Here is a 24,615-nt window from a genome sequence, read left to right on the forward strand (position 1 = left end):
GATTCAAACATGGACATAGGTGAACAATAGAATAAATTCAAACGACAAACTGCAATACGTATGTCGCGCATAATCGTCTCTGGACATTTTCCCTCGAAATCTCAGCTATTCTGTTCTCTGTTTAAATTTCTGAAACACAGCTCCTTGAGTTAGTTTCATCTTGCAATCCTCGTTTTTTTTTTTGTCCGTGCTTTTCTTCACAGAAGGTCCAGTTGAGAAAATATGGCGCAGATGATTAAAAAAGGCAGTAAGACACAGGTTCATATATCAAGGTGCTTAACATAGCTTTACTCCGAGACTTCTCTTTAGCCTCTTTATTCTTCTTTTGGAAGCTTAGAGTCTTTTACTTTAGGTGATACAGCTGTAAGGTGTTGTGAAGACTTAAACACACAACTTGAATTATGATTTCATTATCTCAGAGAGAAGCACCAGATCCAGAATTGCCTGCATTAAAAAAAATAAATTATGAATTGACCGCCTCATGGTTATATATATATATATATATATATAATTTATACAAGATATGGAAATAAGTACTTACTAAAAAGAAAAGCTTTCTAGATTTGAAAGAACAGCAGCACATGCTGCGGATTGCTCAGCGTCCTTTTTATTCTTTGCTGGGTCACCAATATAGCGTTTACCATTGAAAATCAAAGACGACAAAAAACCAGAAAGCCCTTCTTGTGGAACGGGGTCGACGTATCTAATTTCTAGATTCATCCTCCTAGCATAGTCATTTAAGATAGACTTGAAAGAAGTTGGTCCCTGGAATATGATCATAAGGATAAGTAATGAGGATTCATGATATTAAATGCAACGCCAGAGAGTATTGTTAACCAATAACCTGAAATACAACTTGCGCTAAACAAACATCATTAACAAAACCATCCAATCATGCAAATAACAGAAGCAATCCTTAGAATGTATGGTACAACTTGGTTTCTGCACATTGTCGTATGGACTACCTATGTTATGGCATTATATAAATGATAAAAGCAAGAAAGAACAATCCTATGCCAACAAACCTCAAGAATCAGAGAAAGCCCTTCATCTTTGACTCCTGTTGTTATGTGCTTAAAAGCAAGTTTTGCTACATCTTGTTCAGCAGCTCTTCGATTAGGAAAAACGTTTTCTGAAGTATAGCTCTTTCCACCAACCCACACTGCTGACCTAAATTTAGGGGCATGTGCAAGTCCAATATTCACAGCTTGATAAGTAGGAGGTGGAATGTGGGACCTTTCAGCATGCTCTTTTAATAGATTTTTGTGCATAGGATGTTCCGGAACATCTGCTTAAAATGATGAACGATGCTGTATCTATATAACATTTGAAGGCACAAAAAGTCAAGAAGATCTTATCTAAGAGTCCTGCTCTTGTTCATTCAAGGTCAGTTTTATATAACTAGTAGTCTAGTGGTATCAAATAGATGACATTAAAAAAAAAAAAAAAATCTGTGAAGGAACTTGTTAAGAGCACAAGTCTAAATTTGAATCCTTTGTGTCTGTGACATCGACCTCCTTTAAGTGCTTGATGAAAGCACTAGCATTACGAGCATAACTTCAATGGGAGAACCCATCGGGAAAGACTAGTATGTTAAGGGTTAAGTGTTTGCCTTTTAAACTTATGAATCATATTTAACAGAACCATGAGAAGAAAAACGAATAGCTGTAAGAATCGAATTCAGTCTTACCCATTCGTTGCAAATCAATACTGTGGTAACCACTCTCTACATTGTCAGGTACTGTATCACCAGAGTCAAGACGCCCACGCATTTCCATCAGAAAATCTGAGATGGATCGTATATGCATAAGCACGTAACACAATAATACCGCAAGTGGGGCCAATTTGAAGTTCATTTTCATCAGCAACACCAAAAAACTTCCAAATAAGAAATTGAAGATACCCACTTCGAATCCAAGCTTTAGCTGTCTTGACAAGCTGAGTGACATCAAAGCAAATGCCCCAAACGAACACAGGTTTAGGATTTTCCCACGCAATCCCTTTTCATCGTTTTCTTCTTGGCTAACCAGGTCTTGCCAAATGGAACAGAGGGAGGTTAGCATCAAAACCAGAAAACCCACATGTGCTTTCACCAGAACTGATCTTGTAAATTCCCTGCATTTCCCAACAAATAGCATCAAGGTGGTTAGGCTTAAACTAGCGACGCTATAGATGGCGCTTGTGAACAGATTCCACCTGCCAAACAGTTCATGGAAAGAGGGACTCAGGGCAAAACAGGTAAATGCAACTATGCTTGAACCAAAGCCTAGAATTCTCCAGAACATTGGATGAATGATGAGTTACTAGATTGCTATTAGAGATCGAAAGGACTTAGTACAAGTTCATGAAGAAGAATATTGGAAGGCAGGTTAGGTTTAGGAGGAGGAAAGTGAGTGTCAACATGAGAAAAACGAGGTAAAGCAAGAAAATGAACGGTTAACAGTTTCATGGAAAAAGGGTTCTCCGTGTGGGGCACTGATTCTTTCTTTATTATTCTTTTAGCATCTTACTCGTTTCTTTGCCTCTGTACTGCGAATGAATATGGTTATTAGACTTCATATCCACTTCGTTTTTTTGTCAGAGCGATGTTCTCTTATGTCATCGGCGTTGTCGTAAAAATGAAACTTTTGTTATATCGACAAATTGATGAATGCAGGGAGATACAGGGAGAAGCAAGAGGTTGCTTACTATGTCGGCAAATTTGATGTCTTCATCAGATGCTTGTTATTTGACATTTTGACTCATGTATCTTAAGTTATTAATTCTTGAAGGGAAGTAATTTTTTGAAAAAATGATAATAAAATTTTAAAATAATAAATTAATGACAGTTAACCTCATAATAAAATATGCTGTAAAATAAAATATAAATATTAATTTAAATAATTATAAACAGTAATTCAAATTATAAATTAATTGTCATATTCATAATTTAAGTATCGTATTTACAATTAAAATTTTTAAATTTATAATCGATTAAATTGATATTTATAATTTTTTTTAAAATTTTGTCAGGAACTAAACTATTATTTTTTTAGACTTAACCGTTTTTTCCCTAATTTTTTCCTAAATAATCCTGTCTGCTCGTAAAGGATAACCTTTTTTTTTTTCATTTATTAGAAAAAACAAGTTTGACTAGAGTTTGGTAATTTAGTTAATTTAAATTTACTATTCTCTATATCAGAATATCTGCATGGATCGCGTCACACGTACATTTTTCCATAAGAAAATCTGACAAGAACCCGATATTGATAATTCACAACTTTTACGAATCGTGTGTCTACTTCACTTGCTTATCTTTTATTTTTATTTTATTTTGTAATTTGCAATACCACTTCAAAGGATGCGTTCTTTCTATAGATATTTTTTATTTTATAAATCCATAAATGATTTTCATGAATTCAAGTTTGTTAATAAAATAATAGATTAATCCATTAAGTAAGAGTCCTCTCCATAAATTAATTTTAAAAATTATTGTGAAGTTTTAAAAGTTCATAGAAATACCTATCCATAACACAAAATTTAGATAATTATATGTAATTTATTAACGTACTTTTAAACCAACAAAATGTTGGACAAAGGATTAATAAGCTTGCTCAACCTAATAACGTAACCAACATATCATTAGGAAAATAATATATTAATAATAGAAGCTATATCAGTCTCAGTGTTAAGGAGAACATTTATCAAATAATTAGTTAAAAAAACTTTTAGGTAATTTAACTTTTAACCTGAAAACTTGAAAAAAAAAAAGATCATTTGTCAAAGTTTCAATTATAAGCAGCAAGGTAATAGAGCAAAAATTGGTAAGCCTCAGAACAATTATTTAAAAAACTAAATAGTTAATTTTTCTTTTCAATATTTTTAAACGAAGTAAGCCGTGTGGGTCGTCGTCCATGGCAGCTTCGCCTCCGTCCCTCAGAAATCCTTCAGCAGCTTGCGAACCTCTTCGAGCGTCACAAAGAGCACCACCGTGAAGGGTCCTTGTCTCGAAATCGTCGGTATAAATCCTTTATAAAGCGCCATTGGACCCTCTGCTCGCACAGTCTTCAAGGCGCAATCTATGGCGCCGGAGTACGGCGGCTTCCCACCCTCGTCCACCTTCATGTTCATCACTCTTGTCTTCAACACGTCCACCGGGTTCGTAACCACCGCCGCCACGAATCCCGCCACGAAGCTCGCAGTCACGTGGGTCCCTAGCCCATCGTTCATCACCCCTTTCTTCAATATCTCCTCCTTGATCTGGTCATACGTCGCCAGCTGCGACGCCGTCACCAGCATCGCTCGATTCACCGTAAGCGACGAGCCTCTCCAAAGGCTAGCCACTCCCTCTTGCTTCACCGTTCGTGCAATGGCGTCCACCACGGACTTGTAGTTCCTCCGCTGAGCCGGCGGAAGACGGCCGTCAGCTTGCATGCGAACCATGGCTAAGTCCGCCGGATTCCCAACAGCGGCGCCCACACCACCCGCCAACAAACCGGCAACGATCTTTCTCGACAGCGACATGTTACCTCTGGCGTTGTGATCGGACCATTTATGCTTGAGATAATCGTACAGTCCCATTCGGGTGGTGGAGTAGAGACTCTGGCGGAGGATGGTGGCGGAGACGCCGTTGTAAAGAGCGGCCACGCCTTCTTGTTTGACGATGCGAACGCCGACCGAAATGGGACCAGTGCGGGAAGGAAGTGGCGCGACGCTGCCGGAGCCAGGATGAGAGACGAGCGCGGGTCGGAGGTTATGAACGGTCGAAGTGTGGGTTTCGCCATGAAGCTGCATTCGTACCTTGATGAGGTCAAGAGGATGGGTGGAGCATCCAGCAACAATGGAAGCGATGCCTCCCTCAACAAAACCTTTGATACCCATTATTCCGGAATCGATTTTCTCAGCAACCAAACAGAAAGGTCAGAAAATTAATGCGGGAGAAAGAAAATTAAACTATGGATCGAACAAGGCTCTGATGGGAGAAACAGGAGGAGGAGCAATTAGAATTGGGGTTCATGCGTGAGGAAACCAGGAAATGAGATTGGAATGAGGAAACGCGAGGCCTTTGAGACATGCAGGAGTATGCTAAAAAAAACTGCAAGAGGACATAACACGACGAAGAAACGGATTGATTGGGATGAATGACACAGCGGAACGCAAAGAGCAATTTATAGCAAAGAGATAGTGTGGGACCCTTGCATTCTCAGATTGTAACGAAAGATGTCAAGTCAGGACAAAGACGCAATTAATGAAAAGTCAATTTAGGAAGGATTAACTCAAGCAAGAGAGAATGGAAAAAAGCGGGATTTTGAAGAGCAGACAGAGTGAGCCTACCCAAAATGAAAGAGAAGGCGAAAAAGGTGGGAAACACCTACTCTAATTAAATTGAATCAGTGTAATAATATAGGGAATAACATTAATATGAGATTTGAGATAGAAACCAATAATGGAAGAAAAGAACAAGTTTGAGGGAAGAGAGGACAAAGGGTGGGGGAGTGGTTATTAATTAAGAAGCGTCTGTGAAGGCGGCATCCAATGCTATCCTTGGGGGTCTTGCTTGCCTTTGCCTTTGCTCTCTACGAGGACAGATGCCCCCTCCTCTGCTGCATTTAGGGGGGGAAAAAAATAAAACACGTCGCCTGAGAGATTCGAACTCTCGCGGGGAAACCCCATGTACTTAGCAGGCACACGCCTTAACCACTCGGCCAAAGCGACGCTGTGTTGTATTCTTACTTCTATATACAAATCATAAATAGTTTGGTATCTACAACGAAGAAATTTACCAATATTCCCTGCATATAATATGTATTTTTGTTTGCAATTATTATATCATTATATTATCAATATCAGAATTTAATTTCAAAATTATAATATGAAAAAAAATTAATTTTTCATTCATTTATTTATTTTTCGCCATGGCGAACAATTTTTGTTGTTATTTTGCCGTAATAAGCAGTTTTATAATTGGCATCCGATGCTAAAACAATTAATTTTTTGTTACTTTTTTTTGTAAACTAGAGTTTTCATGGTTATGTTTTTAAAAAATTTAAATTTAAATTATATTTTTAAATTTAAATTGCCTTCATAAAATTTATGATACTACAACAATAGTAAACAATTTTATTTTGCTAAATGGGATTGGATTTAGTGAAAGAGATTAATTTTTCACAACATGATGAATGAACATTTGAATCTTGATTGAAAAAAGATGTCCACATGTTAATAGAATTGTTTTCAACATGAGAATACCTATTAATAATTAAAAAAACATGTTCTATATTTATGTTGGCTTAAAGTTATCTATCAATATAGTTTTTATTTTCAATTTAGGTAGGAGTTACAAATTTTGAATAAAAAAATATTCTTTATATTTTTAACATACGTGGAGTTACAAATTAACCGCCTTGTCTTGTAAAAAAATGAATTCAATAAAAATTTTTCTGCTTTTTCCTCCATATCCCTTAAATTGGGTGGATTATTGAAAAATCTAGTTATTCTAGATTTTCAAATATATCTATCAATTTGCATAAAGATTTTTTTTTAATTACATGGCCACGGTTGAACTGTTCAGAAGAAATACAAATCAAATCATTTCTAAAATTATAAAATGTCTACAATCAATCAGGAGATTATGAAGAATCCTGACACCTAAGTTGTTCAAAGAATACTGCCGGGCGACGGCACATTGCATAAAGAATTTTTTTGCTAGCATGCAAACTGTACCGGCCCCGCCTACCATCCGTACGTAACCCTACCTGACCAACCGTTGTATTTGCAGAACTGGTCGTTTATACTTTCTGTATTCAACTAATATTTTTTACGCAGCCTCCATGCTCCGCGCAGCATGCACTAAACAATTTCCAGTCTAGCAGGGCTGGTACTCAGATCCCTTCGTATTAAATGATTTTGATGATTGCATGAAAAATCTAACAGGTAGAGAATTTGTGGCGAGAAATAATGAAACCTCACAGTCAAGGTCAAATCAAAAATCTCAAATGGACTTTATACTTGAGAACAGAGAAAGCCCATAAATATTTAGTATTGACTATATCAATTAAGCTGGCCGGTCACTTAAAAAGTTTACGTTATTTATTATTTATCATGAAACACCCGTACAATTATTTGACAATTTATACATTTATTTACAATTACTTGACAGAAAGTTTTACCAGGTTTCTCAACTTGACACATAGAAAGAAACATATCACACATTTTAAAATCGTATTTTATCCATTAAGCTGACCGGAAAAAGAAACTCGAATATCTCAATGTTCATTGATCTGATCATCCACGCTGCAATCATAATTGAGCAGTTTATACATTTGAGTATTATATATGTTTACGTAGGTTTCATACTGTATGCACTAAATAATTTGGTTTAAGATCAGAACATCCATCCAGTTTGTTAAGAATAAGATAAAGAACTAGTCCAATCATCATTTTCGAAGAAAATAAAATAAAGATTACAAAATGTCTATCTCTGTATTATTGCAAGCAAATCTTCGAGCTACCAGGCATCCATCCCTTCAGGCTTTAGCTGTTATTATGATCAGTGGAGTGCAGGGAATTAGTTGTTGCCGTTGCAATATTGAGGCGTTCATTTTAATATTCTCTTTTAAGTTTTTTTTTTTTGGGTCGTCATGGTTTTTAAACGTCGCTGTTCTGTTAGTCTTGGTTCGTTTGATTGGAGTCTGAATATGAGTGTCTGTAAGCTCCTTTTTATTAATGGCCAAAAAAAAAAAAAAAACTTGTCACACCAGATGCTGTCCGACGTAGAAGCTTGTCAAATGGTGTCGAGGATTCGAAGATCATGGATCGGAAAAAAATCATATTTTTCTGACCAGAATGGTTAAAAAGAATCAATTTTTTTTCTATCCAGGCGTGAGTCATGACTCGACACACACACACACACACACACACACACACACACACAAAATGACTTGTCCAAACGGCATAGCTCAACGCCTGTGCATTTCCCAGTTATAGTTGCAGTGTAAAAGATGTCTTCACAATTACCACGACAAGACAAACGACAAAGGGAGCTGTCTCTCGTATATTCGCAATCGACCGTCTCAGTCTTACGCTAAAATCAATTTTAGAGCCAAGCCCAATTTTTCTCACCCCACTCTACGCGCCCCCGCCCTTCCTTCTCCTCTCTGTTTCAAGAATCCAGATGCCCCTACTCTTTTCTCACCTCTATCATTCCTCCCATTTCCCTTCCCAATTTCCCCATTTGCCCCTCCTTTTCCCTCCTCCTCCTCCTCCTCCGCCACCCGCCACCGTCGCGTCTCTAGTTTGTTCCCCTCCGCTGCCACCTCTGTCCTCGACAAATCTATGTATAGCAAGATTGCCATTTTCTGCATTTTATGTTCTGGCCTGATCCTGGGTGCTGGATAAAAGATATGTTCATCCTTGAGCTATTAGGGTTTCAGGGCGTACTGTATGTCTTCTTGTTGGTCACTTTTTTGGTGATTCGTCCCATGTGGAGGAATGCAGAGGTCAGAAAAGAGGAGATCATAAGGCTCGTCGATATGGCGTCTCAAGAGGCCGCTATCGCAGCAATGGAGGCTTCAGCGGACTCTAGTTTTGTTCCAGTTTCTTGTGGGTATCAATGTGCCGTCTGTTATTCCCCGACTACCATGCGCTGCTCTAAGTGCAAGGCTGTTCGCTACTGGTTCGTTCCCTTTCCTTGAGTCTCTGTCACTTTCAATTTTGAACTTCAGTAATGCTTGACCGTGTGTCTCTGTGTGGCCATTTGCAATTCTTTACTTTTGCGGGAACTTCTTTATTCCGTTCATAGGATATCTTAACCTCAAGATCACAGATTTTAAGTGGAAGAGATGGATGTGAATTTTTGTAATTACTGATTAGGAAAGGCAAAAGAGAATACTTTTTAGATGTCATTGAGCAAGATCTTTTAATTAACAATATATTTCTAAAAGCTTCATAAATAACGGAATACATTGGCATCATATAATTCATGTAACTGGCCCTACCTAGTGGGACAAGACTCATTGTTGTCCTTGTATTAGGAAAGGAGATGGGCGGAATTGGATCTTATTTTTGCGGAGCAATGCTAATTTGCATGAATCATCTGCTGCATGTGTTGCCAAGTGTTGCTATTAGAAGAAGCATTGTTCTAAAGGAACACCTTGTTGCCGTACACACATTGTTCTGGGTAGCTGGTTCACCTTTGATCATCTTCCACCTTATTGTGTTAAGGTGGAGGATGATGAAAGGTTAGATTCCCTAGATTTAGTCTAGGCTGCTTTATCTCTTGATTTTTGTATCACCATTTTCATTCCAAAAAAATAATTTTTCATATCAAACTATCAGCATTATCGAGATCTGGGCTTGAGAGTTCTATTCTGTGGTTGTCTATTTGATGCGAGGTGCCTTGATTCTCCTTGCAGTCTTTCTTCTTTGACTGGTTGGTCCTATGCCCTTATTTGTACTGAGAACTCTAAAGAATGCACTAACGAGTATGTTCCTTTAATTTTGAGCTATTGTACTTTCCCCTTGCTTGTGTACAGACATAGCTACGGATATTTTGAGGATAAAAAAAATAATCTTTTGGGTGTTTTGTTTCAAATTTACGTGCAAGTCATCTTGGGCCACGCTTCTTACCGTTTTATGTCCTGTCCTAATGACCTGACATGGTTACATTCCTTAACATCTGTAATTTCCGCCTATATCTCTGCCATTTATATTGACATGTCTGGAGCCATAATTTTCACCATATTATTTTATCGGCATAGTTGTTCTTCATTTTCACGAGCATGCTTTATTGTAGTTCTGGTAAGTGTCAAATTATTCACTGGAGACAAGGTCACAAGGATGAATGTTCTCCTCCAATTATCTCTGTGCCACTCAAAGAGGAAAGTAATTCTATCAGGGTTGCAGCATCACTGACAGAGTCTGATGCCTGTGGTAATGGTTTTGGCTTTGAAATTGTATTATGTTTTGTGAAGCATCATTTATGGTATGTAATGCAGTTAGGCCCTCTGCAGGCTCTGAAGGAACATGTGCTGGTACTGCATCTTCCAATAATTTTTATTCCAGCTTTAATCCATCTGTTGCTGAAAGCAAATCATCTGACGTTGATTCTCATAGCAGATTGGCTAAACCTGTATGTCATAATATGCCTGAGGCTTCTTCTCATATTGTTGAGACAGTGCTGACAACCTCTCTTCCCATAGACTCTAGAAGTTCAGTGAACATTCAAACTAAACATTCTAGTGCAAGCAAAAAAAATAAGATAAATTCTTGTCATGTTTCTGATGATACTTCTTTTAAATCAAAACTGCCAAAAATCAAGACCGACAAATCTCATGATGCAGCAGCAAATTTTGTTGGCCATGTGCACAAAAGACAAGTTTCTACTGTTGAGAAATCAGCAACAGATGCCTCTAAGGGCAGACCCTTGCCTCCCATGAATTCAAATTCAGAGGCTATAGCTGATAACGAAGTAGAAGAATCACGTTTATCCAAGTATAGAGACATAAAAATATCTCCAAATGGTGCCCATATTCTATCATTGGCTACTAAGTCTGAAGATTATCGTGCCTTGCTGGCAAAAGGGGGAGGTATGCAAAACCTACAGCAAAATGTTCGTAATGGCTTGAAAACATCCATGCGAAAAGTGGTCCAGCAGTTTAAAAGCTCCAGAGATTCAGCGTCTAGTCTTATATCCATTGAAAATGAGGTTGAGAACATGTTTACCAGATATCTGGACTACATAGCACTTATATTGACAATTTTATGTCTGTTAATTTTACGAGCTTTGTACTTTTATCTGTCTTGGCAGATGGGCTTTCCTTATGAACTCTTTACAGAACTTTACTGTTATAACAAGGTGGAGCTATACCCCTTCGGCCTTACAAACTGTGGGAACAGGTGTTGTAGAGTTCCTCTGGCTTTCCATTGTTTGTGTGCTTAATGAGATGTTACTGTCATATTTAGAATTAGAGCGAGAGGAAGGAGGACAAGGGAGCACTGGGAGTCTGATTCTACTCTGTTTTAGAGGCATCATTTTTTTAATATTTTCCTGATTGCTTTCTTGCAAGATCCCTTGAAATGTAAGATATAATGAGTATGATACTTGATCTGGAAGAATTTGTACACTTGCAACTTGCAAGTATGCCTTAAGGAAATTTGTGGGAACATATTTTTAAAATGTGGTATTTGCTGTGGCTAATTCTTTTGTTTGTTGTAAAAGGGTGATTCATTTTTTATTTAATTTTCAATCTCTGTTCTTCTCCCAGTGGCCTCTTGCTGGTATTTAATATTGGATTCTATATTCTGTTTTTATGTAGTTGAAAGGGGGATACATCTAGTGTTAGTTTGCATAGTGATTGTTTTTCTGACAACACATTTCTTGCTAATAATGTGAGTTTTCTGCAGCTGTTACGCTAATGCTGTTCTCCAGTGCTTGGCATATACTCGGCCATTAACTTCTTATTTCTTTCATGGGCTACATTCCAAACAATGCAAGTTCCCCTTTCTTGACCTCTTCACAAATTAACTTGCACATTTATTTTGAGTTTTAGTTAATTTATTTTTTCAATGTTTGCCTTAGGTCAGAAGAATGGATGGTGTTTTATCTGTGAATTTGAATACTTAATTCAGAAGGCCAAAGAAGGGAACAATCCACTTTCTCCCATTGGGATATTATCTAAAATACACAAGATTGGAAGCCGCCTTGGACATGGAAAGGAGGAAGATGCCCATGAATTTTTGAGGTGAGCCAAATAATTGCATGAGCTGATTTTTTCCATATTCCCCTTGGCATGTGTAAGAAAAATGCCAATCTTGTTTTACAATTTTTTTTACACAACACAATAAATTGTTGAAATGGCAGGTGTGCAGTTGAGACCATGCAATCCATTTGCCTTAAGGAAGCTGGCGTCTCAACTCCATTGGCAGAAGAAACAACCTTAGTTGGGTACACTTTTGGGGGCTATCTTCGATCTAAGGTGGTTTCCTATCTGAGTCTGCTCAAGCTCTTTCTGCTCCCAACTTTTATCAAGGGAGAAAGGAATGATTTTCCTAAATATTTAAATTTATTGGCTGTAAATTACAGATAAAGTGCTTAAGGTGCCTTGGTAAATCTGAGAGGTATGAGAGAATGATGGATCTTACTGTTGAAATTGATGGGGACATTGGAACACTGGAGGATGCTCTTGGACAATTTACTGCACCAGAAATCTTGGAGAAAGACAACAAGTATCACTGTGGGAGGTTTGTTTATTTCCGTACAAGTTACAACTGTCAAATGTGTTCAAGTTGACGTACTCCAATGCTTGGTTTCACGTTTTTAACAACCATAGTAATTACTTTTACTATTACTCTTTTTATCGCAATTTTACTATAGCCTCCCCTCTCTCCTTATGTTCTCATTCTATGTTCAGCATTCCTATCCTTTGGTAAAAGGAGCATATCTTAAGGAGTAATCTATTTTTTCTTTCTACTTAGATGTAAATCATACGAGAAAGCCAGGAAGAAGTTGACAGTATTGGAGGCACCAAATATTCTTACGATTGTATTAAAAAGATTTCAGGTACACATTTGATATTAAGTTTGATGGGTCATTTATTATGTATTTTATACTATCTTTTGTGTGTGTGTGTATTTTTATGGTGGCTTTTTATTATGTGGGGTCATGCTTATTCTTCTGTCCATATTGGCAGTCTGGTAATTTTGAGAAGTTGAATAAGACGGTGCAGTTCCCTGAGGTTCTGAATTTGGCTCCGTATATGAGTGGAACAAAAGATAAATCTCCATTATACAGCCTTTATGCTGTGGTTGTCCATTTGGATATCATGAATGCTGCATATTCAGGCCACTATGTCTGCTATGTGAAGAACTTTCGGGACGAATGGTTTAGGATTGATGACAGCATGGTCAATTTCTCTCGCTCTATCTTTCTCGAATGAATTATTAGATTACATAAATGATGTGGTCATTAGCTTTTCAGTTTTGGCTCTCCTACATGCTTGTCCTTTCATTTGACAATACAATGTAGTGTTTGTATTCATGTACTCACACACAACTGGTGAAGGATGCGTTTGTTAGTATACTGAGGATATCATTTGCGCTTCTGTTCAGGTAACACCCGTTGAACTGCATACAGTTTTATCAGAAAGGGCATACATGCTTCTTTATGCAAGGTAATATGACCTTTTGCCATGTTCTGTAATTTTCTTATTATTCTGAAGAGTTCTTCTGAGCAGCAATACTCGGTTATAAATTCGAATATCTCTAGGCACTCTCCAAAGCCCCCAGTGTCAATAACTAGCAATGCAATCTCCTCTGGAAAGTACAAGAGAAGGAACTTGGAGGCCATTCCTGCTTCTAAAACTAGATCCAACTCCATGGCTGGAAATGGATTTCCTCCCACCTCACAGCCTAAGCAAGGCAAGCACCCTCACCGGAATGCCAGTGAAGGTCCCATGAGCAACGAGTTTGTATATCCGGAAGAATGGAGATTCCCCTACGGGAAACGAAATGCAATAGTTGATTCTTCTAGCGAGAGCTCTTCCCTTTTCAGCTCCTCGGACGCAAGTTCTTGTAGTACGGCTAGTACCAAGGACTCTGGCAATAGTGCTGAGTTCTCCGACTACATATTTGGTGAGATGGCACACAATTGGGACACTCGCTATGGGCTCTCATCAAATTCAGTCACATACTGTGAAAATTGGGGCACAGATTGTTTAGTGGGTAGTAATGATCCTTGTATGAGGCCGAGGCAGGACTCAGAATTAGAAGATAATACAGTTTTTCATGCTAACAGGAACAGAAGTCATGGTGGCAGTAGGGGGAGTGACCTTAAAAGATATGTCTCTGCTAACCATTGACAGATTCTGGTGTACATGTGAGAAGAACCAGTAGGGATACATCAGCTCAAACGTTTTTATTGAGTTTGGGTTGAGATAGAAGTAATCACCATTTGAGATGTCCATGGGTACAGTGAAAATGAATATTTTTTTTGGTCAACCGATCTCTTCATGAATAACTTCTTTGGATTCTTTTTCGTTCTCCTTTCCCCGTTTTTTTTTTTTTTGGGTCCCCAGCCCACCATGTTGTTGTAGTAGCAGAATGACAAAGGACCCCCGACCAATGAAAATTAATTTGGATTTACAGCTAAATTGTCTTCCAAAAACGCACAAAGTGATAAAAAGAACAGTAATTTTGATATATATTTTGTTTTTAATCCATTTATTCGTTTCTTTATATTTCTTTTTTTGGTTGAATGATTATATTTCTTATTTCAAAACGCGACTAATACATAAGCTTCTAACTTTCCAATTTTAAAATGTTTAAATATTGAATTAAATTTCATTTGTTATGACAACAAGTGTGTATTTATCTATTGATTCATGTAATTTTGTTAAAAATAATTTATAATTGTAGGTGCAGATAAGAAGAATACTATTTTTATCCATTTTAAATATTAATTATTTGGTACATATAATTCATTCAAAACAACAGGGGAAAATCGAAAAGTTATCAAGTGCGTTCATCGCCTTACTAAGCTCTCCCATGAGATTTATTGTGATTGTTGTTCTTTTGATGATCCCCCAACTTTATGTGTTGGTGGAATATGAGAGGTTTGTTTTAGTATGCATTGGTAGTTTCAGTTTCTACTTAAAAAAAAAAAAAAAGAGAGAGAGAGAGAACGTGAGGCATTGAAGAGTAAAGATGGGTTCTGGCATGAAAGGCCCAAGCTTCCGATCATTCAATGAGGTTGAGAAGAAACGTAGAAATTTTCTGAAGGGAACCGTATAGATGGTAGCGGCAGTAACTATAACCAGTTACCATCAACGCCTCAAGCTTAATCACCATTTCTACGCCTCCCTCGTCGTCTTCTCTAGAGCGAAGAGCATCACCATGACCAGCACAAGCCACAGCAATTCAGGGGCCTTCACCACTGTCCAAGAGAGGGTCACATTCGAGAAGGAGATCAAGAAAAGCAAATTTATTGCCATTGCTGGCCCCATTTCAGATGAGCAATGCGCCATGTCTTTCCTTTCCCAGGTCCTCTCTTTATTTAGCCCCTTTTCATTTATTCTGGTCTTTTTTTTATTAGCTGTAATTGATTTCTCTATTAAATTCATTTCTTCTGTTTCTATGAGTTGATTTAGCGTATGGGTAATTCATTGAAATAGCATGCTGTCTATTAATTTTCTTCTGTGATTGTTAGGTCCGGGATCCCCGTGCTACTCACAATTGCTGGGCTTATAAGGTAAACGTTTTGTTGGATTAATCCAAATAGAATTTTGTATGCATATGTTGTTTTCTCTCGTTTAGCTTGTTGCCTTTTAGGTGAATAATCCACCGAAGGGAAGATTGTGAGTTTGATATAATCATATGCCTTAAGTTCGTCATATCTTTACTTTGCCCATCCTGTGGCCTCAGAATTGGAGACGACTTCTAGCTGCTACCTTGAGACTGGGTGTGATTTCAGCTCAGTTTGGAAAATTGGCCATTAGTTCAATGATGCCTCCGCCTCGGGGTGGCTGATTATATTATCCTTGTTCATTCATTGGTATCACGTGAATAAAATGATTAGGAGTTCGGTTTCTGATGTAGCATTTTCACTAATTACCTTGAGTCATGTCGTGTGCTAACTTCGACAAAGAAGAGGTTCTGAGGTCGTGATGTGCATTAGTTGGGTCCTGTTTTCTCATGATTATCTTTGTGTCTTTTTTCTTTTCTTTCTTGCCTTTTTTTTTTTTTTGGGGTTTCACCGGTTTCCCCTCATTTACAGGTGGGAGATCTATACCGCTCTAATGATGATGGTGAACCTTCAGGTACAGCTGGGAAACCAATACATTCTGCTATCGAATCCTCTGGCATTGACAGAGTAATGGTGGTTGTGATCAGGTTAAAGTCTTTGTAACATTGTTTTCTACTTTTCACTAGTTTCTGTTGGTATCACTTTCTCTAAACTTCATTGCATATACGCCCAAGCAAGCTCTCTAGCTTTTTACTTGCCAAACTTATTGTTTTAAAACTAAGCAAGGATAATTTGGAGCTACCAGGGTGTAGTTTCGCTCAAGTTCATTCGTACTCAATATCCCTTTATATAGGATTATAGACCTAGAGTTTTGGTGTTACCTGACCTCTGTTTAGTGTGAATTAAGTCAGATAAAACCATTAAGATCCAATGTCAGTATGTTGACTTTGCCCTGTTTAATGGCCTTTTGCATTTTGCAGCTTTCCTCCTTGACCATGCCATTAAAAAGAAGCTCTCTTATCTTACACACAATTTTCTTGAAGTCATTTTCTTATTTTGGCAATTGGATTTGAAATATAACATGTAATATTATGTATATTAACTTCCAGGTATTTTGGAGGTATCAAATTAGGCACTGGGGGCCTGGTCAGGGCTTATGGTGGAGTTGCATCAGAATGCCTGAGAAATGCCGTAACATGCCTTGTGAAAACTAAGGTAGTTCTTTGCTAAGGAGCTCTGCCTGTTGGAAGTTTCCACATCTCACTATTCGTTTTTTATTAAGAAATAAGATCCCAATATTCTTATGTGGTCATTTTTGTGAAATTTAGGTGCCAATGGGCGTGGAGGTTCCTTTTGACCTTTTGGGAGTGGTCTACCATCAGGTAAGTTCTTTTAGATGCATATTAGTGTCTCCCTTTGTTTATGTATATGCTGCTTTAAGTAGGTTGATGAAAAAACTTAGTGCAGCAGTGCCGAAAAAAGAAGACTCAGGGATGAAAAAGATTTTCTCTTCATTTGTTTGTATATAAACCATTATGACTACTCCCTGCTGTGAAGTTATCATACCCCTATCTATTTTGAGCTTGATATTTGGATTTCTTTTCATCCTTCCTTTTCTTGCATGGTGTTCTGCTTCCCTCCCTCTTGCGGTTCAAGATAATCAAGGGGTTGTTATTGTGTATAAATAGATGTGAGCTGCCTTGAGACAAGTATCACTTTGATGTTGCTTACAAATGGTTTGTCATTTTCAGCTGCAGTCTTTTAATGTTGAGGGCATCAAGCAGGATTATGATACTGGTAAAGATGGCACAACCATGGTTACTTTTAAAGTTGATTTTGATCAGGCTCAGAAACTGGAAGATGCGCTGAAAGCCAATTGTAGCAGAAATCTGGTCTTTTATAAGGGGTGAGAATGTGTCCTCACTCTTCTCTCTCGTTGTGGAAATAGCATCAATGAAGATGACAAGAATTGAAAAGCTACAAGCTCAGCAAATGAATGCCTTTCATTTTGCCCCTTTTTGAGAGAATTTGCGCTGGCAATTGAGCTGTTTCACTGATACACCTCCTGTAATTAATGACGTGTGCAATACAAATAGATTAAAGTTGGTAAATTTTTGGTAGAGGCCAATCCTTATGTGGCTTTTCCGAATGTGGATGATTTATCCAGGAAGGTGACCCAGATAGCGTCAATAGTCAATAGCGATAGGCTAGGTTCTCAGAGCAATATAGAGTTTTCAATCTTTTTGCCTGATATTATAAGCAGCCTGGTAATTTTAGAGTAACCTTGCTTTCCATATTTGATATTTACAGTGTAAACTGTACCGTTTGAAGTTTCAACCACTAATTTGTATTTCGGTCCCAGAAAAAGCCGTCTGCCTTGCACGCATTCGTTGGAATGTCCGATGTCCATGAACTCAATGTATTCCTCATACAACTAGGCATACAATGAATACATTGCACGGAGTTTAAGAACAAGTTGCATTGTTTACGATTTATAGTGCGTGACTTGGAAAAATTTTGAATCTTGTTAATGAATATGAAATTACCAGAAGCAACCAACTTTTGGGGATTTCCTAAGCCAAAACTTTTTGATAGATTATTCTACAACAGAGTTTAAGTTCGGTATTACTAAATCAAATACAATATATTAAGTTGAAATATTTAATTTTTTAGTTAAAAGAACAGAGAGAGAGAGAATCTTCACAGATGTTATATTCTATTGGAGAATTTTAAAATAAATGCTTCTACAATTTTTATTTCAACCTTGTGATTAAGCCTGCAAATGTAACTGAGTTATTCTGACTTGCATGGTCTTATTTTTCATTTCCACAGAATGGGAGATAAAAATTTGTGTTTAAAAAATTATATAAAATCTGCTTAATATGCAGAATGAAAATATATAACAAAAAATTTGAATAATAATTTTGAAAGGAAAAAAATACTTTTGTTTATTTAAAAAAAATAAAAACAAAAATAAAATAAAGGAATGACTATATAAATATAACAACATTAAACATGATCAGAATTAATGGAGGAAAGATGAATAAGCCATGGTTAGCCCTTTTTAAAAAAATAAAAATAAAACAACTTTTAATTAAAGAAAATGAAATAGTACAACAAAATAAAATTAGCTTATCAATGAAGGCCTGAGGGCATGGGAAGAAGGCAAAGAAAAATTAGTAATATAGTTGTTCCAAGAAGGAAAAAAGGACAACTCAAATTTTCATTAACCACACCGTGAATCTGGATTGAATGTGAAAGGTTGCAGATAAGATGTTGATTGAGTAAGCCATGGTTAGCACTTAGCAGTACATTATATAGCCTCCCTTCAACAGAATACACGTACAGAGTGATTGTTATCCTGTGCTGAGGAAACGCAAGCAAGCTATGGTTAGCACTTAGCACTACCTTACATGGCCTCTCTTCTACAGAATACACGTACAGAGTGATTATTGTCCTATGCTTATATCCTGGCACTATAATAAAATTGATTATCCAGTCATTCTAAATACTCCTATAAATTACAACACTGAAAGGTCACAATTACCGAGTCAGACGATGCATCTTGAGAGTTGGCTTGTGCATGACAACCTTCAGAGTCCTCTTCAGGACACCCATCCCTTCATTTCCATTTTCCAAGCCCTGAACCCATAACACTTCTCTGATTCTCCCTCCTACATTCACCATCTCAGCCTTTACCACCTTGGCTCTCAAAGACTTAAGAGCCCTTGTCATGGCTGACATCAACCCTGGCCTATCCTCACAACTCAAGGTCGCCTTCATAAGACCCTCCTCATCTTTACAGTGTTCCAATTTCAACTTGTCTACTTCACTGGGAAACACTGTGATCTCACCTGAACTATTAGCACTAATTGCTTCCAATTCGGATACATTCTTCTTCAGCTCCTTTACCTGCCTTATAGTCTCAGCCAGTACCGATGCCTTGTCCACCTGTTCATAAACACCAGGCAAGTACAGAATAAGGAATTTCTATACCCCGAATCAAATTCAATCAAATGCTTAAGCTACTGAATGAATTTTGATACCATAGAAATGTTGACACCATTTCATAAACTATTTCATTAGAAGTTTGAGTTATTGAATGGAAATTCATAAAGTAAAATTCATTGCAGCCTCTAGCTGCTGGTGTCGGTTTTAACTTTTAACTTTCATGACCGGACCAACTGAATGCATAAAATGCAAGATAGGTTGGAGAAATTCGTCAGTGATGTACCAGCTGACTCACCGAAGTGAGAGTTTCATGCGGTGAAATCACTGATACTTTAAATTTTCGTGTAATTCTTGCAATTCACTTTTAACAATTTTCTGATAGGTTAAGTGCTGCTCACTTTCACCAAGTTGGGGAGGATGGTGCGAAGGGTGGCATATTGGCCATTGATTCGCATCCTGCGTCTCTTCTCTGCTTCGCTGTGTTTTTTAGCTGCGAGTAATTTGATCTCTGCCTTTGATTTTGGTATCAAGAACGAGTTTCTGTTTGTCTCCGAGATGGTTCCTTGAGAAAAGCTGCTTCTTGACTTGAATGCTTCTGAGTTATAGTAATTTTGAATCTGCATTCCCTGTTCTAAATACGTTAGTAAAAGTAAAATAAAACAAAACTTCAAAGGGAAAAAAGAGAGGAGACAATTTTAACTAAGAAACAATAAAATTCGTGAAATCCTTTAATGGGGACCATGTACCTTCCGAAGTAAGACCATTGAATCGAATTTGAATTTTTTTTCTGCAGCAGATTGCATATGCAGCGATAAAAAGAGGTAAAAACTAAAAAGCATGCGAATTTGCACAAGATTGGGAGCCTGTTTTACCTTGAATAGCCAGACCAAAATTTATCTAGATAGTAGTCTATGATTAATGAGAATTAATGATTTGATTGTAAACGCAAAATATATCAAAATTTAATACTATTAGGGGAATTTGCTTTCTTTCTATTAATAACAAATCAGATGATGATCGCGCCATAACTCAATCAGCATTTAAAAGTGAGGAGATTTTAAACTTAATTTGAGAATCTTGGTCATAACTAGATTAACTGTTCGTGTCACCTACCAAAAAAAAAAAGCCAAATTCGTTTTTCTGATCTTCTTTTTCTTAATGCAGGGCACATACAGTATATAGGTTGCGCGTACATCAGTTCATGACACCTTCCAGCAATTACAAAAATATGCTATATACAAGTTTCACACATGTTGCGAGGTATTAGTTTGATATGTCCCATATCTTCCTGCAGATAAGTTGCAATATATACTTGTGATCTGCCTGTGAAAACATGATATGCTAAACCCAATATCCTAAGAGTTCAAGAAAACTGAACAATTGTATACATTCATAAATCACAGACTCTTAAAAATTCACACACATTGACAATTAATCGGTTCAGACATCCGTGACATACAATGTTTGCTAGTCTTGTAGGCTGCATATCGCTCTTGATCTAGTCGTCAAGCTTTACTCATGCGCATCTAGAGGCTGATGAAGTAACTGGTTGATTCATCATTGGATTTATGAATTAAATCTATAATATTTGTTTTTGAAGTTTTTGAACGCATGACCAGAATGTCCACCAAGTTTCATCAGTTTCAGGATTTTCGGCCATGCAGTAAGCACCTCAAGTGAAAAAGTTTAGATATTTGGGAGCCATTATTCAAAATGATGGCGAAATCAGTGGAGATATTTCACATAGAATTCAAGTTGGGTGGTTTAATTGGAGAAAAGCTAAAGGAGTTATTTGTGACCGTAAGGTGCCTAATAAACTTAAAGGAAAGTTTTATCGTACTGCTATCAGACCGGCAATGTTATATAGTAGTGAATGCTGGGCTCTAACGGGACAGCAAGAGCATAAAGTTGGAGTAGCAGAGATGAGAATGTTACGATGGATGTGCGGACATACACGTAAAGATAAAATTCGAAATGAGCACATACGCGAAAAAGTGAGGGTGGCACCTATTGAGGAAAAAATGATAGAAAATCGGTTGAGATGGTTTGGGCATGTACAAAGAAGACCAAGGGAGGCACCAGTGAGAAGAGTGGAACATATAACTTTGAGTCCGATTAAGAGAGGTAGAGGAAGGCCTAAGAGAACACTCTTGGAAGTTGTTGAACGTGATCTCTTAATTAATAATATTTCTAAAAGCTTAATAAATGATAGAGCACAATGGCGTCTTGCAATCCATGTAGCCGACCCCACCTAGTGGGATAAAGGCTTGTTGTTGTTGTTGTTGTTGTTGTTGTTGCAGTAAGCACTCAAGGGTCTTTTCTTTTAGCTCATCATCTTGGTCTTGAGAAGAGAAAATTGTTTCAGGTTCAACACATTTAGTAGAGACACTTCTTTGGCAAAAAAAAAAAAGGTAGAGACACCTCAGGCATTCACCAAATTACGCATTTCCAGTTTATATTCATCACAGTAAAAAAATTACATATCTAAACTTCGAATTAGGAAGAGAGAGAAAAGGAGGGGGGGGGAGATTGGCTAAGGAAGCCACAAATCAAATCACGAACATCTCAAAGAAAGGCATACTGAAATCAGAGGATATTTCATATAATAAGGCAGAAAAGGCAATATAGTCAAGAGAAGCTCCGGTTCTCTCCACACCCCCCCCCCGGGGGGGGGGGTTGTTTCTTTTTTTCCCAACCTCATTCATAGCTGTTTATGTGATATGTCTTGATAATGGTATCATGAGTACCAGATCAGATATTTTGAAGTTGTACTAGACTTGGACATGTTTGATTCAAAACAGTCTAATAACTCATCTCAAAGAAAGAAATTCAGCAATCAGCAGAATACACGACCGTGGCAAGTTCAATATGATAAGTAAGCAAGAATGCACGACAAGACTTCCGTTATAACCTATCGACAAGCAACAGCAACGTCGGGTTGAGCATCATCAAGATGAACAATGTTCAGAATAAACTGAAGACAAGAGCCAAATTTCCTAGCAGCTTAGTTTCTTAACAGTATTCGAAAAAGAAAAACATCCATCTTCTCCGAAAATTAAGCCTAGCTTCTGAAAACAACAGAATTGAAAAACCAAATCACCCACAATATGTAACAGATAATGTCCAGTCTACACATTTTTTTTCCTTTTCTTTTCTGGATGAAAAACACAGATTATGCTCAGTTGACACATATTATCTCCAAGGAAACCAAACATTTACATCACTTTTTCATTAGTAGAACAAAATTGGTATTGCAGAAACCGTTAAATACAAGACAACGCAATACCTCTTTTCCTCTTGGACGTTGTACACTATCAACTCCTATCCTATGGACCTTTAGGATTTCTTTTTTCCTTCAGAGTGAGCAGAACACAAGCCAAGAACACTGAAATCTGCCACACGTGCTAGGACTACTCAAAAAGTTACTAAAGTCCTCACCTTTTTGTACCCCTTCCATCAATTAGCATATCGTACACTAACAAAACCATCAGATTCTCCTTCTGCAATTTCCAACTCAGTCACCATCTTCTGCATCTAAATCCAACGATTCAGCATCACTATCCCGTGAAATATATGCCCGGTTTCTCATCCTGTTCCCGGTCATCTTCTTTGTATTTCTAGCCACAGTTTTCACCCTCATCCGCCGCTTCCCATTTCCCAAATCTCCATACAATCCCTCAGTTCCTGCTTGCTCTGCACGCAAAACCCTTTCCTCTTCTCCGATTCCGCAATTCTTTGATGAATCGTCAACGTCATCGTCCTCAGGGCTATCAACAGAAGATTTTCCATTCTTGATCCAGCCTTCCATGCTCCACGGCTTTTGCATATTGAACTTGCTTCCCTTCACCTCTGAATGTTGCGACGGTGGATACCTTAAAGGAACATGTGCACAATAGCAATAGTATTGGTCTTTCCCCTTCACTAACATGTCATTTGTCGGAGGCTTCACCGCTATCCCTTGAAACACCCTCCTGCATTTCGGGCACCGCAGAGAGCAATCTTCGTATATCTTCTCGTACTCATGCAAAGACCAACAATAAGGGCACATAGTCCAAAATGAGGCTTTCTGTTTACCTACATTCACGTTACGCCCATTTCTGGGTACAACGCCAAACCCCTCTTTCTTGCTCTCACTACTCTGTTTGCAATGTTCTTGGCGTACCAAATCGCCAATCGCCTGCTCGTATTCGGCTCTCTTTTCTGGGTCCGAAAGCACGCGCCATGCGTCGCGCACGAGCACGAACGCTTCATCTGAGGATGCAAACTCATTTCTGTTTGGGTTCAAGAGCTGCGCAAGCCTCTTAAATTGATTCCGTATGAGTTGGTGGTTTCCGGAGTCACTACGGCCAAGTTGGAGAATAGCGTACCAGTCGAAGTGGCTGTCGAGGCGCCTCTCGGCTGCGAGGTGGACATCGGTGATTGCAAGTATTCGATCGACGGTGTCGGAGATGTCTGGGTCGGATCTTTGGATCTTGAGAGCGAACTCGCGGCATCTGGAGAACTTACGAAGACGAAGTAGCGACGTGCATAAACCGAGGTAGTATAAGTTTCCCGGTTCGGGTCCGGACCCGCGTCCGGCGGTGCCTTTTTCTGGCTCCATTGTCGTTGTCTTAATCAAGTCAATGCAGCCTCAGCGTCGCAGGGAAGGGGGTGGGGGTGGGAGTGGGAGAAATTAGATTAACTGATGTGGAGCCCAGAGAAATTGTGCACTTTTGAGTAAGGGGGGGTGCAACACTAGGTTATTCATGGGTTGGGTCGGGCAGGCCAGGATCAGGCTGAACTATATTGAGCTAAGTTGAGTTGGGTATTATCTTAAAAACTATGTAGTTTGCATCACAACTAGTAATATAAACTATAATTAATGTCTAATTTGATATTCTAAAAATTTTTGAAAAAAAAAGGAAGTTAGAAGTGGAAGCAAAGTAGGGTGGTAGCCATATTTAAAAGTTGTTTGGTATATTTATGAAATCTTTACATAATTTTTAAAGTAAGGTTACATGATATATCGACTAATAAGAAGAGGGAGGATATGGTATTTTAAACTAAGTGGATGGAGATTGCGAGTTTGGGATGCAGGTCTTTTCAAAGAGAAAGATAAGTGTTACAAGCATAAATTTTGAAAGGAGGACACATTATAAAAGATTAGCATGTTAAGAGAGAATCTCTTATACTTGTAAACTTTTAACTTCTTTTAAAAGACTATTTGACGTGATATTCATAACAATAAAAAAACTTACCCTCTAAATCACAAGGATCCTAGTTCTTACGGAACATGATTCCATATAATCACCACTCATGATGAACATAAATTACAATCTACAATTGCGAGCAACAATCTCATGCAGTGGAAGCTTAAAGGGAGCTTGAGGGGGTGAAGGGCTAGAGGATTAATGAGAGGACAATGGTGGATTAGCTGCTAGGGGTGCAAGAGTGAGGAAACAATAAAG

The 24,615-nt window shown here is 37.9% G+C and overlaps 6 protein-coding genes and 1 non-coding gene across 11 annotated transcripts; 2 read left to right on the top strand and 5 right to left on the bottom strand.

Moving 5' to 3' along the window:
* LOC129311603 (uncharacterized) lies at positions 1-2,440 on the bottom strand. Of its 2 annotated transcripts, XM_054953961.1 has the most exons (5): positions 2,197-2,440; positions 1,691-2,115; positions 1,026-1,288; positions 542-765; positions 1-444 (listed from the first exon to the last, which is right to left on the bottom strand). In XM_054953961.1, coding segments are annotated over exons 1-5 (1,002 nt in total). In that variant the 5' UTR covers positions 2,286-2,440; the 3' UTR covers positions 1-443. The 2 variants fall into 2 exon arrangements, with proteins under 2 accessions (XP_054809936.1, XP_054809935.1); XM_054953960.1 differs by having other exon boundaries at positions 1,691-2,440.
* Positions 2,441-3,760: 1,320 nt separating this feature from the next.
* On the bottom strand, positions 3,761-5,100 carry LOC129310326 (mitochondrial uncoupling protein 4). Its single transcript, XM_054952145.1, has one exon. The coding sequence runs from the start codon at positions 4,858-4,860 to the stop codon at positions 3,916-3,918; it is 945 nt and encodes a 314-aa protein (XP_054808120.1). The 5' UTR covers positions 4,861-5,100; the 3' UTR covers positions 3,761-3,915.
* A 512-nt stretch (positions 5,101-5,612) lies between these two features.
* TRNAS-GCU (transfer RNA serine (anticodon GCU)) lies at positions 5,613-5,694 on the bottom strand. The gene has a single exon. It is a non-coding gene; the product is annotated as a tRNA-Ser (tRNA).
* Positions 5,695-8,007: 2,313 nt separating this feature from the next.
* Positions 8,008-13,993, top strand: LOC129311823 (ubiquitin carboxyl-terminal hydrolase 17-like). The gene is made up of 12 exons (XM_054954295.1): positions 8,008-8,653; positions 9,773-9,909; positions 9,990-10,684; positions 10,787-10,875; positions 11,383-11,468; positions 11,558-11,720; positions 11,840-11,954; positions 12,062-12,219; positions 12,454-12,538; positions 12,669-12,881; positions 13,087-13,148; positions 13,244-13,993. The coding sequence occupies exons 1-12, from the start codon at positions 8,346-8,348 to the stop codon at positions 13,833-13,835; spliced, it is 2,703 nt and encodes a 900-aa protein (XP_054810270.1). The 5' UTR covers positions 8,008-8,345; the 3' UTR covers positions 13,836-13,993.
* Positions 13,994-14,501: 508 nt separating this feature from the next.
* On the top strand, positions 14,502-17,692 carry LOC129310581 (uncharacterized). Its single transcript, XM_054952467.1, has 6 exons — positions 14,502-15,015; positions 15,182-15,223; positions 15,749-15,864; positions 16,327-16,432; positions 16,546-16,599; positions 16,969-17,692. Exons 1-6 carry the CDS (start codon positions 14,767-14,769, stop codon positions 17,125-17,127), a joined length of 726 nt encoding a protein of 241 aa, XP_054808442.1. The 5' UTR covers positions 14,502-14,766; the 3' UTR covers positions 17,128-17,692.
* A 713-nt stretch (positions 17,693-18,405) lies between these two features.
* Positions 18,406-22,733, bottom strand: LOC129311482 (transcription factor bHLH131). 4 transcript variants are annotated; one of them, XM_054953811.1, is made up of 4 exons: positions 22,607-22,733; positions 19,567-19,794; positions 18,765-19,168; positions 18,406-18,583 (listed from the first exon to the last, which is right to left on the bottom strand). In XM_054953811.1, the coding sequence occupies exons 2-4, from the start codon at positions 19,789-19,791 to the stop codon at positions 18,574-18,576; spliced, it is 639 nt and encodes a 212-aa protein (XP_054809786.1). In that variant the 5' UTR covers positions 19,792-19,794; positions 22,607-22,733; the 3' UTR covers positions 18,406-18,573. The 4 variants fall into 4 exon arrangements, with proteins under 4 accessions (XP_054809786.1, XP_054809785.1, XP_054809784.1 ...); XM_054953810.1 differs by lacking the exon at positions 22,607-22,733 and adding an exon at positions 22,455-22,594; XM_054953809.1 differs by lacking the exon at positions 22,607-22,733 and adding an exon at positions 20,628-21,509.
* On the bottom strand, positions 22,279-23,823 carry LOC129311481 (uncharacterized). Its single transcript, XM_054953807.1, has one exon. It carries the CDS (start codon positions 23,766-23,768, stop codon positions 22,683-22,685), a length of 1,086 nt encoding a protein of 361 aa, XP_054809782.1. The 5' UTR covers positions 23,769-23,823; the 3' UTR covers positions 22,279-22,682.
* Positions 23,824-24,615: the final 792 nt, after the last annotated feature.

The sequence above is a fragment of the Prosopis cineraria genome, unplaced genomic scaffold (genome assembly GCF_029017545.1).
Source record: "Prosopis cineraria cultivar Desert tree isolate PC_DT_omini unplaced genomic scaffold, ASM2901754v1 PC5, whole genome shotgun sequence".
Classification (NCBI taxonomy): domain Eukaryota; kingdom Viridiplantae; phylum Streptophyta; class Magnoliopsida; order Fabales; family Fabaceae; genus Prosopis; species Prosopis cineraria.